General features: G+C 44.1%; 2 protein-coding genes across 2 annotated transcripts in view; one reads left to right on the forward strand and one right to left on the reverse strand.

Annotated features, from left to right (window-relative positions):
* The window catches only part of SNX12 (sorting nexin 12), a 12,847-nt gene extending 6,583 nt beyond the window's left edge, over positions 1-6,264 (reverse strand). The window contains 1 exon segment of the mRNA XM_009997178.1: positions 6,241-6,264. Coding sequence (XP_009995480.1) covers positions 6,241-6,264 — 24 coding nt within the window.
* Positions 6,265-8,505: 2,241 nt separating this feature from the next.
* FOXO4 (forkhead box O4) lies at positions 8,506-10,240 on the forward strand. Its single transcript, XM_009997179.1, has 3 exons — positions 8,506-8,520; positions 9,020-9,896; positions 9,984-10,240. Exons 1-3 carry the CDS (start codon positions 8,506-8,508, stop codon positions 10,238-10,240), a joined length of 1,149 nt encoding a protein of 382 aa, XP_009995481.1.
* Positions 10,241-12,889: the final 2,649 nt, after the last annotated feature.

Consider the following 12,889-nt stretch of genomic DNA (forward strand, 5'->3'; position numbering starts at 1 on the left):
GCTGCCCCGGGCGCCCTCCCGCTCCCCGGCAGCGGGGGCGGTGCTGCCGCTCGCCCCGGGCCCTCCCCGCCGAGCAGCCCGGTGCTCACCTGTTGCTCCTCGTCTCCAGCTTCGCGGCGCCAGCGCTGATCCCCGCGCGGCGGGCTGGGCTCAGCGCTGCCCACAGGCGCTTGGCTGGCGGAGCTTTGCGTGGCCCTGAGTGCGGGGAACGGTCTCCTCAGAGCCCTCCCAAGCACCAGCTCTGCGCGGCTGGAGCAGAGAGGAGCAGGCTTCTCTGGGTGGGTGGTTGCAGCGTGGTCCTGTCAGCCTGCTCCTTGTGCCCTTTGTGTTTGGAAAGTTTTCCAGGGAAGGAGTGAGGGGCAGTTAATAGGCTGTAGTTAAGCTGCTGTGCAAGATGGAGCATCAGTTGAGGAGTTTTAAATACAAGGCCACAGTTCTTTGTCACCTGACTGTACTAAAGCTCAGTATAAATAACTGTCTCATAGCAGGCATTCCCGGCTTTCAGAAGCTCCCTTTAAAGAGGATGGTGTGTCCCAGAGCAGTGCTGGTGTTACAGCCGTGCAGGGACTAGTCACCTCCACTGGAATTCAGAAAAGGGAAAACAATATACTGGTCCAAAGTCTCACCGTTGTCTTCTCCTCTTGCTCTGGAAAGGGACATGTACGAAGAGCTAAACTCCATTTCTGGTCTCTGCAGGTAGCAGCCTGGTGTTCCCATTCTCTTTAGTCAAAGATTCTAGCAAAGAGAAAGGGATATCTGAGAGTTGGCTGGCAAAACAGTCCCTCAGGCTGTCCTGATATATTGCAGTGGATGCCACAGTGACTAGAGTCTATTTAGCCTGTGATCTATAGCTTTTGCTGCAGACTGGAATGACACTTCGGCCACGCTCCTGTTTGCAGTGCACCTCTGTGTGTGGTGGTGGTGGTGGTTAGCAGTTCCTCCACGCTGCAGTTCTGCAGCAGCTTGAGCCAATGTGGTTTGGAGCTTCCGTGACTTCAGCCACGCATTCCTCTGCCCGTGTGACTGAGCAGTAACTCAGCAGAGAGAGTTAATTTGGGGGGGGGAGGTGGGAAAAAATAATTTTTAAAAAAAGGGTAGCTTTTTCTGGTAGGCTCACTTTCTGCTGGCTCAGCTCTCTGAAGTGGCACACCATGTGGTTGTGTGTGTTTGGTCAAGAGACTGTAGGAACATGGTGAGAGGGATGCAGCTATCACAGCTTAGGCTGGCACAAGTCAGTAAAAGCTTTTTACCTTTCCCATTTATCTGTTTGATTTCCCAGAGAATGCACATAGTTTGACTGAAAGCAACTTTTTTTTTTCCTCCTGCTTTGTGCAGGTTGAGTCCTTAAGATCTGATGTGGGACAGTACTTGGGGTGTATTTTCTTTCTCTTCAGAAGATTTGGTGGTCTCACTGGAAGATAGTTCTTGCTTCCTCAGGCTAGGGGTTGTGCTGCTGCTGTATGTAGTCGCATTATTTTGGCAGACACTTCATGAAACTTGTGCATTTCCTCTTCAGGAGTGTGCCTGTATTTGTTTGCCAGTAGTGCCTGAGACTGAAGTTCAATGTGGCTTCTGAAATGCAGCTGCAGCTACTGTGGGGAAGGTGGAATATAGGGAAGTGGATGCTGGAATAGGGAGAATTCTGGCTTGATTCAGTATGGCTGTTCTGTTATATTAATTCTTGTCTAATGGGACTGTCAGTCTTTGGATTTGCTCTCTTCTAATGGTCCTTACTTTTGGGATACATGCATTTGAATTGAACTTGGAGAAAGGCAGAGATGAGAATTTGTGCAAGGGTTGAAGTCCCTGCTCAGATGGTGTTGCTGTAGCTGTTCTGTGATGAGTTTTCAGTGTGAAATTCATTAGTAGTTTTTCAGCCTGGGAATGGACTAACTCAGGCTGGCTTCAGAAGGGGAAGAGAACAGAAGCTTCTTGCCAGGAAAGATGAGCAGAACAACAGCAGCTGTGGTGGCAATCAGTCTGCTTTATGTTGTTTTAAACCCTTGACTTTAACCAGCAAACAGTAAACCATGACAGAAACACGGTTGAAATTGTTTAAGTGCTAGGAACAATTATCTAGAAAACGTGCTTTAATTTCTAACACATAATATCAATATTTTTAGAGGATATGTCTTTAAACTTGCATGCCCAGGAGAGGCCAAGGGAGCTGTGGTGTATTCCCACTGCTCCTTTTTTTTTCCCTTGCTCACTCTCTCAAATCCTGTTGGCAGAGCTTGGCAGGATGCATGTCCCATCACGTGTGACCACAGTGCTCTGACTTCTAGCCTTGCTTTATCTTAACATGCAGTTACATAGATTGGCAAGAGGTTTTGTTTGGTTTACTTCAGTCTAATTGCATCAAGGTGCATTAGATGAAAGCAGGTTAACCACTTAGTGTTTCAGAGATGTGGAATTCATCGAATCAGTTCAGTTTGGTTTTTTGGACTTGGAGTAAATGTAATACGTGCATGTTTTATATAAAAGACAAAATGAATTTAGAAAAACAAAAAGATGCCTCTTCAGTTGAGGAAGGAACCTACCTGTTTTTCTGTTTTAGCTGTTCCTTGGTATTTTTAGAGCTGTGAAGCTCAGCTTGCATTTATTTTTATTATTTATTTGTATTAGTAAAGTAACTTTAAAACTTCTTGAGTTGTTTTTGCTTTACTTTCTCAGTTTTGAACGGAGTGAGTTTGGATTAAGGAAATTAATGTGGAGCTGCTGCTAAATGCTGATGTAGCATTTTGATGCCTGTTAAGATTATACTGCAGCTTCTAGAGTTTTGATATTTCTGTGTTGTTTGGGGAGAGCCATCCTGATAATATGTCCTCTTTGTATATAGTGTAGCTCTAATAGGGAATCTTAAAATGGGAATTCAAAGAAATGTGTCTTTAAAAACTTTTAAAAAAATGTACTAGAGTTAATATAAACCCCATAAACTCTTAGTTGCTTCATAATTACTTTGCAGCTGTTCTATTGCACTATACAATTGGGGGAAATACAGCTGTTCCAGACTGCCAGGGTGTAACCGCTGTGAATTCCGGAAGAATCTGTGTTTTCGAGGAAGATGGTGTTTGCTGTTCTTGAACTACTTCAAGGACTTGGTAGAGGACAGATTTGCTGGGTGTGCATCTGTCCTTTCCTTGCAGTAATTCAGCTGAAGTTAAGAATTGAACAGCCTGAAAGGCAGAAGTGCCCTTGCAGGGAGGGGTGTGTTGTGGGGCTTCTTTGTAATCCTCCCCTCACTGCTCCACAAGCTGCTCTGTGGATAAGAGGATAATTCCTTCTGGCTTTGAGATTGTTTGAGGAAGAAAGATGTTGAAGGTTTTTAATAAAGTCGAAGTGCATAAAGCTGGAGCAGTTTGCAGTAGTTACTGCATTTCTCACATCCACCAGTATGAACAAGTTTGACACAGTGAGGAGCAACGATAAGGACTAGTCTTTCTCAGTAAAACATTCCCTGTAGTCTCCCAAAGCTGTTTTCTTTCCCTTTTGTAGGAACAGAAGAACTTTAAAACCTTTTTACCCTCCAAAGATACTTCACGGAAGCAAAATTAGACGTTTCTTGTGTGTGCCAGAGGAAGAAACAAATGTTTGTATAATATTGCATTAGTTATAGGAGGCTGATTACACCTCTGCATTCTGGTAGTTCACATTTACTTCTATTCAAATGTGTACATGTATGTGCAGATACCTATGTGCAACAACTCCATTATTATGTATTATGAATTTAAAATTACCAAGCATTCTGCTTGTCTGAAACAGAAGGTGTCATCCATCTGGAAACTCAACTAGCTTTTAATGTTTATTACAATGGGCAGCATTTTACTTGAAGCCCTTCCATTTCATGCTTGTGTTACATGCCAGTGGCCTGTATTTGATGTGAGCTGTTGACCAGGTGGATTGGGAGACCTGACTGAGGGCTCTCAGGTGCTTCCTTGCATATAACATGCACTTCAGTTCATGATGGTAAAGTGACTTCCCTGACTTCCAGTGTCAGCCCCTTCTACCAAACAAGCTGTAACACCCTGAATAGATATGAAGTGTGAGATTTATTTTTTTTCTTTTGAAGCCTTATAGAGTGTAGTTGCCCCCCTTGAAAGGGGAGGAGAGCTTGTCTGTTGGCAAAAGTCCATCTGCCCCTTGCAATGCCAGTCAAATTACCTGAAAATTTTACTGCTACTCTTTCTTACTCCCTGTCAGTTTGTTCTGGAAAGCTGCTTTGATGAAAGATTGTTCCTTGCAGCATGGCTTAATTTTCCAGGCAGTCCTCATAGAAGGCTGTTCCTGGGCTGCTGGTATTACTTGTTCCAACAAGTTTTTTCTGCTCTGTATAATCCTGAACAGCTTTTCTGGTATATGCCTGCCTGTCTTGGTAAACTTGTAAATCACCTCAGTCTTTACTTTTTAGAGAGCTGGGATTTTCTTCTTCTGGGCTCCCATTGAAAGATTACAGGAAAGGAAAGTGTTCTTCCTAAGATACAGTTCCCCCATCTGCCAGGATTGATGTCTGTGCTCAAGTGTTCCTTCTGGGAAGGGATTGCTGGGGAAATGTTTTCATTCCCTGGCTCTGGAGCAGTTGCTTACTTGCTCGAAAGTAACTTTGCAAAATGTCTGCAACAAAGACCATTTCCTGGAGCCTTTGGAGCCAAGTGGCCAGGTGCATGCTGAGGCAGGCACCGACACACAACAGGCAAGGTATGCTCCCATTGCAGCGTCCCAGGAATGCCATGGCAAATGAGAATTCAGCACAGTTATAGGCCTGGCTTTGGAAGATGGCCCTGCACTAGGATGTGACCATGTTCTTTATATGCCTCTGAGGCAGTGAGAGTGTATTACAGGCAGCTGCAGTGATACCTTGGTTGTTTTTTTAACTGTTACTCATTCTTAAGGGAGCCTTTTTGTTAAGAAATCTGGTTCCTCTGTGGTTTGCAATAGAAACCTGATGTTTGTCAGGAGAGTGGCCCTGGTGAAAGGGAGCAGTGATTGAAAATCCAGGCAAATATGGGCAAGCACAACATTTTCAATTTGTGTATGTCTTAGCATAGTTTGTACTTGCCCCTGAGCTCTCTGCTAGCACAGCTTGTGCTCCTGCTACATGGACAAGATCCTTTGGGCAGGGCACAGGACCTTCCTGCTCCAGTGCATAGAAGAAAGTGCATCACAGGAGAGTAAGTTTAAACTTGTTTTAGTGTGAGGAACCTTAAAGTCTGAACAAACCATTCTGAATGTTCTCAACTGCTCAGAGTAAAAGTGCAGTTTTATGATAGATAACCTTGGCCATACCTGCAAAGCTGTATAGTCCTCTGGAAAGGCTGTCACTGGCATTTTGTCTTCTGTATGACCCACTTGTGCATTTTCCATAGTATCTCGGAGTCTGTGGCAGTTTTCCAGAAGGCTGACTGGGCAGGATAATTGCTTGGTTGTGCTGCCAACTCCTGTGGCTAATTCCCCACTCTGAGACTGAAGCACTGTTCTGTGCTGGGCAGGGTCCACAACAGCACTGACACTGGTGTTGGGGCAGGCCTGGTACGATGGCAAGGATTGTTCCTGTCCTTTGAATAGGGCTAGGAGATTTTATCAAAGAAGAATATTTAATGATGTGGTAGCTGAGAATTCGGAAATAGTTTGTGTATGTTGCTAGCCCCACTTCTGTGGCTGGTCCCTACATCCTGTCTTGTAGGTGGTTGAGACTTGGTGAATGGTTCACCCTTCAGTGTACAACATGTCTCTGGCAAAAAAACTGCTTTTTGCATAATATGCCCTTCATTTCAGAATGCTGTTGTCTGAATGTGGTCTGCAGTAGTCACCTTTGATCTGTGATGGATTAGAGACATAGACTGGCATTTTTTTCAGTGCAGTTCTTACCAGCCACAAGAAACTCTAGAAGATACCTCAATAAACATCAATAACCACTTCTAACTAGTTGCTGAAAAGGACCCTAAGGATTTGAATGATTCCTGCCTGTGCCTTTTCAGGTCAGGTTTCCTTACAGTCAAAGTGGTTGGAGAGCCAAGACCTTGCGTGGGTTGTAGGTGTTCAGACCAACTGGGATCCTCTTGCACTGCCAAAGCTGAGCATTAAAAAGTTGATGTCATCTATATGTTCCTGGTTTGAGTTGCTTAACGTTGAGAAAGGAAGTAAGTCGGGGTTGCCTGGGTGACTGAACTCTGTCATTTCCTCTCCTGTCAAGTTTGACCTGGAGTTCTGTGATTATTTTAGCATAATGGGTCTGCCCCTCACTTTCTCAATGAGGGTGCCCTCCATGTGGTAGGTGTGCAGAATCATTCCAGCAGGTGCATTCTTGTGCTGGGCAGCGTGTAGTGTGCAAGTGTGAATCCTTTGGGCTGTCTGACAGCATCAAGCTGGCAGGTGTGTTGGTTTACTTATATTTTGGGACTCTCTGGACTTGAGTCTCCAGGACACAAGTGAGCTCAGGCAGGTGTGTGACAGCTCTGGGTGCTGTCGTGATGAGCTGCCTCACCAAGTCTGCAGGAGAGGTACAACAGTGATAGTTTAGGCATTGCAGTTTTGACAGCAGTCAGCTCCAAGGTAAGAAGTTGTTCTTGTTTTATCCCTGCCTCCAGCCACACATTCTGTTCTCTTCCTTAATTTTTGGTGCTTGACTCCCACAGTGGGGTAGTTCAAAAAACAGGCAGAGAGAAGAGACAGGAAGAGTAATTCTCAAGGAAGGATAGGGCTGCTTTTCAATTGGGTTAGCTCTCTGAACAAGCTGGTAGGGTCACAGATGCTTGTGTTACAGGAGAAGAGTTTGAACATGAGGAAAGAAGGAGTGATACAGCAATTACCTCTTTTTACAGCTATTAGGAATTATGGTAGTTTAGCAGTAACATGTAAAAACACTTTGAGACTGTTTCATAAAAGGTACCAGGATTTGCATATCTGTGTTCATGTGCATCCTGGTGTTACTCCAAGTTATCTTGTTTCAAGCTGCTTTTCAGCCAAAACCCAAGAAAATTAGTTGCTAAAATTGTCACTTATGATACCTGCAGTGGTGCTAATTTTGTTTAGGTTTCTGTTACTGAAATGCCTGCACCAGTTCAGTGTGCTTTTGCTGACACAGGAATTAAAACCTGGCCATAGCCATGCATGAGAATAAAACAGAATACAGCTAGCTGTGAAATTTTGAAATTCTAAACCTCTTGTTGAAATTTCCATTTTCATAAATGGAGCTAATAACCAGGTGGTTATGAGACTCCAAATGCATGCTGTGTGTACAAGCTACTGGGTCATTCCCAGTAGCCCCATTTATGGGACTGGGTGTTACAGTGAGCTCACAGGTTACGTTCAGGAGAATAAATTAACAATTAGTGACAAGCTAGTGGTTCTTACTGCTGCAGCAGCACATTTACCTGGGAAAAGGAGGGGATTCTTTGGAAATGAAAGCAGCAGCCTTCCACAAGACAGGGTAAGTCTGAATTACTTTTTGGAGACTTGAAGAAAGAGAAAGCTTTATTTAGAGAAGATGCCAGGCAGGAATGTTGTAGAGCTGTTACTCAAATTTGAGTAATTTGAGAATTACTCAAATAATTGAACTGTGTAAGAACATTGACTGACACATGTTCCATCAGGCCCTGTCTTTGCAGTAGCCCTGGAGCATTCTCCATGTAAGAACACATGTATTCTTTGATACCGATCACAACAAGCAGCCAGTCTTCTCCAACTCCTCAGTAGCCAAAGGTTAAAATGAAAGCTAATGCAAAATGATTGCAACATCTCCTTCCCTTTACATGAAAACTTTCCACTTTGTATTATCTACATCTGCTTCGTTCTAGGATAGCACTTCTGGTGAGGTGGCCAAAATTAGCCTGATGAGGACTTACTGGAGAGGAAAAGGGTGGGGAAAGGGAAAGCAGCAGGCAGGAAAGAACTGTGTTTAGAGGTGATGGGAAAGGATGACAAAAGCACAGTTAACTTGATTCAGAATTAAGAGAGCATACATGAAAGCTGCAGTCTGCTATGTGCCTCTTAATTTGTATAAGGAAGATACTGCTCTTGGACTGCTGTTATGCTGCCAGTGTAGCACCTTTTAGCGATGTGTAATTTGACCATCTGAATAAGTTAAATACTAATATCAACCACATGCACAGCACAGCCCTCAAGGGGAATGTATGGAGGATCTGCTCAAACCATGAGGTTATTGCTTGCTGATTCTAAAATACTGGGGAGTTTATCAGCTGCAGGATGAAAATACAGTTTGATGATGGTGTGCAGATAAGTTAGCTCATAGTTTTCAGCAAAGCTAAACCAAAAGAAGGGGATTGAGACAGGCAAGGAATGTGTGCCTTGCCAAATAAAAAGATGTGAGAGGCTAAAACTGGCATGTACTGTGTGGGAGTGCACTGTCTACTGAGTGTCTTACCAACTAGGAACAAACACAGAGGAAAGCATAGTGCTTCCCTGCAGAGTGAAGCTGACAGGCTCCAGGATTACTAGGACACTCTTTCAACAAAGTCTCCCTCTTCTTTCTCTGGCTTTGGGATTAAGATGGTAGTGGGCCTAGTGAGTTAGAAGTCTTTTGCTGTTTCTCTTCACCCAGGCTATTTGATTTCCTGCCATTCTGTGCTCAAATCCATCTGAAAGCTGCAGTATAAAAAACAAATCCTTCAGCCAGGTTTATGCTGGCTCATGGGGTTGGCAGAAGAGTGGGAGCAGCATTAGCTCAAATTAAATTATCCTGTTGAAGCTGCAAGCTGTATTTGGGAATTTGCTTATTTGCTCTGTGGTGTGCTTAGCTTTTCCAGATTCTGTATGGTCTTGAAAAGTTCTTTTGTGTTAGTATTTTGCTAGCTGGAAGCTGCTAGTTGTCTCAGTACTGCCCCAGTGCTGCACTGAGAGTTAGTGCTGTCAAGTGTGTTCCAGCAGAAATACCACGTTTTTAGGGGTAGATCTTTGTTTTAACCCTCTTTGGATACTGCCTGAGTGCATTTATGCTTGTGAGGTTTCTAGGTGGGAGGTCAGTCAACTGTCGGATCCTCATGTCTTCTATTTATTTTTCCAGAACTCTATTAGACACAACCTGTCCCTGCACAGCAAGTTCATTAAAGTCCATAATGAAGCCACAGGAAAGAGCTCTTGGTGGATGCTCAATCCTGAGGGTGGTAAAAGTGGAAAAGCACCAAGAAGAAGAGCTGCCTCCATGGACAACAGCAGCAAACTTGCAAAAGTCAGAGGTAAAGCATCCAAGAAGAAGCCTCCTCTCCAGTCTGCTCCAGAATCCACTGCTGACAGTCCTGGCTCCCAGTTCCCTAAGTGGCCTGGGAGCCCATCCTCAAGAAGCAATGAGGACTCTGATGTGTGGAACACCTTCCGGCCTCGAACCAGCTCCAATGCAAGCACCATCAGTGCAAGGCTGTCTCCTATCCTGACAGAGCAGGATGACCTCCATGATGAAGAGTTGCTTCCTTCTCTAGTGTACTCCAGTGCATCCAGCAACGTTCCACCAACTGTGACTGAGGAGCTTGAGCTCATCGATGGGTTAAATTTGATGTCCCCCAGCTCATCTGTGTTATCTACCCAGCAATCTGCCTCGAGTGGTCAGATCCAGAGAGATTCCAGCTTTTCCTTGCGGAGCTCAAATGCAGCTGGTCACACTGCTACTTTTGGCAATTCCTTGTTTAACCCTGTTGAAATCTCACTGCAAAGTTCTGTCAGCCATTTCTCTGGCCCTTCGACCTTGGAAGCCCTTCTGACACCCAACTCTCCACCTCCAAGGGATGTTATGATGACTCAGGTGGATCCAGTTCTTCCGCAGACTGGTAACAGGATGAGCAGCCAAACTCTTCTTCTTCTAGGTGGACAAGCCACCCAGAGTAAGATGAGCTCAGGCAATCCACGAGGAAAGCCTGCAGAGCAGCAGTCAGAATCAGTTGGTGCCAGTGTTTTGCCATCAACGCTTCCCATAGTAACATCTCCTCAAAACACTGCCAGCATTACCAGTTTGAAAGCTCCAGTTTCTTCAACAGCTGCCCAACAGGTACTGGGCAGTCCATTGCTTCTTTCTTCTGCTAGCCCTGCTCCCCTGGGATTCAACCAGGACAGGCTACCCATCGACCTGGACGTTGATATGTACATGGAGAACCTTGAATGTGATATGGATTACATAATCAACAGTGAACTCATGGATGGAGAAGGACTGGACTTTAATTTTGAACCCATTCTCTCTACTCCCAGCTATCCCAGCACCTCACAGGCCTCCAGCCATACCTGGGTACCAAGTTAACTTCAGGAGTACAAAAAGGTGAGTGCAGTTCATGAAGTGTTACAGCTCTACAATGGGAACAGCCCTGTTTGGGATAGTTCCTGTGCCTAACTATGCAGCAGTTGAAGATTCCTCTTTGGAAGCACAGGTGCTCTTTGTGTAAAAAGCTTTTGGGAGAGCCTTGTTTTAGAAGGAAAAAAAGTAGAGTAAAGGTAGGTGAGTTTAACTTAATGGGTAGTAAATCCCTTTATGGAGTAGAGCAGCGACCTGAATTAAACTCCTGTTGTCTGACATTACCAAAGATGATTGCATTGCAGGATGTTGGTCTCTGTCTGTAGCTCTGAGGTTGATGTGGGAGCATATACTGATTCCATAAGGAAAGACCTGATCCTGTGTGAACAAAACAGTTGAACTGAGCCAAGCACACGCTGTGTTTCTTTCCAGGTTGTTATTATCCTCACAACATTTTCCACTATGTGTAGTTGCAAAGTGTCTGTGTTGTGACTGGCTGCTGTGCCCTGTGCACAGCAGGACACAATCGCTCTGTTACTAGATCTTCTGCCCTTCCCACTCTCTGAGATAATGTCTGTAAAGTCTGGTCAACTGGTTTATTAGTCTTAACTACTGAATTGCTTCTATATCCATTATTAGCCTGGGAAACAGGAGTATGCAGTGTGGATGAAGGTCAAAGGAGGAAGGATGTGTTAGTGCTGTCCCATGCACACCAAAGCTGCCTCTTCAGTCTTTGCACAAAAATGTCTCAAGTCAGTTGGCTATAGTATGTATGAGAACAAGCTTTAAAAATGTCTTATTCTCAGAGGGTGTGACACCCTGCTTGGAAGCTCTTTAACCACAATGGAAGAATTAGAGAAATGGAGCTGAAGGTGTACAGTTTCTTTTATGGACTGGAGCATAGGCTGGATACTGGTTGGGAAGTGGAAGCCTTGCCAAAACTATTTTCTGTCTAGGAGGTAGATACAGTATTTGTTAGAGTTGCAGATTCAGCCCCTAATACTGGCCAGCAGAGGAGGCAGAAGGAAGGGCAAATTGCAGATACTGCTTCAGTTGTGGGAAGCCTCTGAGCTTCAAAATGTTGCAGGCTGAGTGAAATGACCATGTACTTGACCTTAATACTCTTTCCTAGGTGCCTGAGAGGCCTGGAGGTAGTTTGGACTAGACAACTCCTGGGGATCCATTTCAGCCTAAATTTTCTGGTCACTTCTGCTGCTGTTTGTGCTGAACACTAAATACTAAGTTAAATATTTTTCTACTCTGCCCCAGTACAGCCATTCTAGACAAGTGTCTTGAGTCTAGACAAAGTGAAATGCTGTCCTTTGAGCTCGTGATACTTGAGCCCTGTGAGCACATTGATACACCACTATATACTGACTTCTTGAACACAGTTTAACTCCCTCTTATGCCAAGTCCCACCACACTGCTTAGGATTTAAGTAGTAACATTTTTCTGTCTGTACTTAACAGATCTCTTTACTGGAGAGTCAGTCAAGCTTTCCTGTTTCGTTGTGAGGCTTTTCATTAATTACCAATTAATTGATCTTGATTAATTACCAAGTGGCTGAATTAAATTGAATATCCTAACTTCAGGTGGAATACAGAAACTAATTTTTTTTATTCCAAAGACAAATTTGCTTGACAAAACATTGGCATTCTTCATCCATGTTCAGACTGTTTGCAAGTTAGTGGCAGAGGCTGTGGCCTTTTCAGCAGTGTTCCCATTGGATATTGTTCTGATCTGTTGTGTTGTTGGTTTGTTGTCTGCTTTTTTTCATGCCTTGCTAGGGCAGACCATCATATTTGGGAAACACATTGACTTTGCAGGAGTTAAGTGTTTTTCACAGAGTGTTTTCAAAACATATGCAAAGCTACTCCTGCAGTCCTGGGTGGATTAATTACCTGGATTGGATAGACAAAGCCTCTGTCTACAGAATTTATCTCATTGTTCTGCCTTCTAAAGTGGATCATAGACCTGCAGTGGAGGTTTTATGTCAGTGTCTTAAGTCTGCTTAGACCTGTTCCAGGGCTTGTTTGAACGAGTTGTGGCAGCTTTACTGTGGTCAGGCAGAAGACTTGAGGAGGGATCTTTAGACTTATGGGAAATGAGATATCCAGAAATGTTAAATTATTTCTAAGTAGATACAGGAATTATTTAAGTGGGTGAGCATGAGCACTTTTAGTGTGTGACCTCTAAAAACCCACTTTTCAGTCTTTTCTCTACCAATTGGTATTTGTGGTTGTTTAAGGTGAATATTCTTTTTCCTCTTAGAGACTCATTAAGGTTGGAAAAGACCTCCCAAGATCATACAGTAATTTTCCTCTTCCTTGCTGCTTTCCTGCAATGCCTCTGGTGTCACCCAAGTCCTTCTATAAACCTCCTTATCTTGCAGAGCTCTGTCAGTGTCATAAGCTTACAGGAGGAGTGCTTACTTTTGACCTTTGTTCTTTTGTTTTGTCTTTCTGTCTCAATCGTATTCCAAAGCTTGGAACTGAGCAGTTGCATCCTCCACTTGACTCTCCATTGATCAAGGTCTTTTGTGATCTGTGTTTGTTCCTTGCTGGAAGCTGCATCCTTTGAGCAGCAGGGGCTGATTGATAGTAATTAACTTGTTATCTGTGCATCCAGGATTCCTGCTTAAGCTGAGATCTAACCATT

The sequence above is a fragment of the Chaetura pelagica genome, unplaced genomic scaffold (genome assembly GCF_000747805.2).
Source record: "Chaetura pelagica isolate M959 unplaced genomic scaffold, ChaPel_1.0 scaffold344, whole genome shotgun sequence".
NCBI lineage: Eukaryota > Metazoa > Chordata > Aves > Apodiformes > Apodidae > Chaetura > Chaetura pelagica.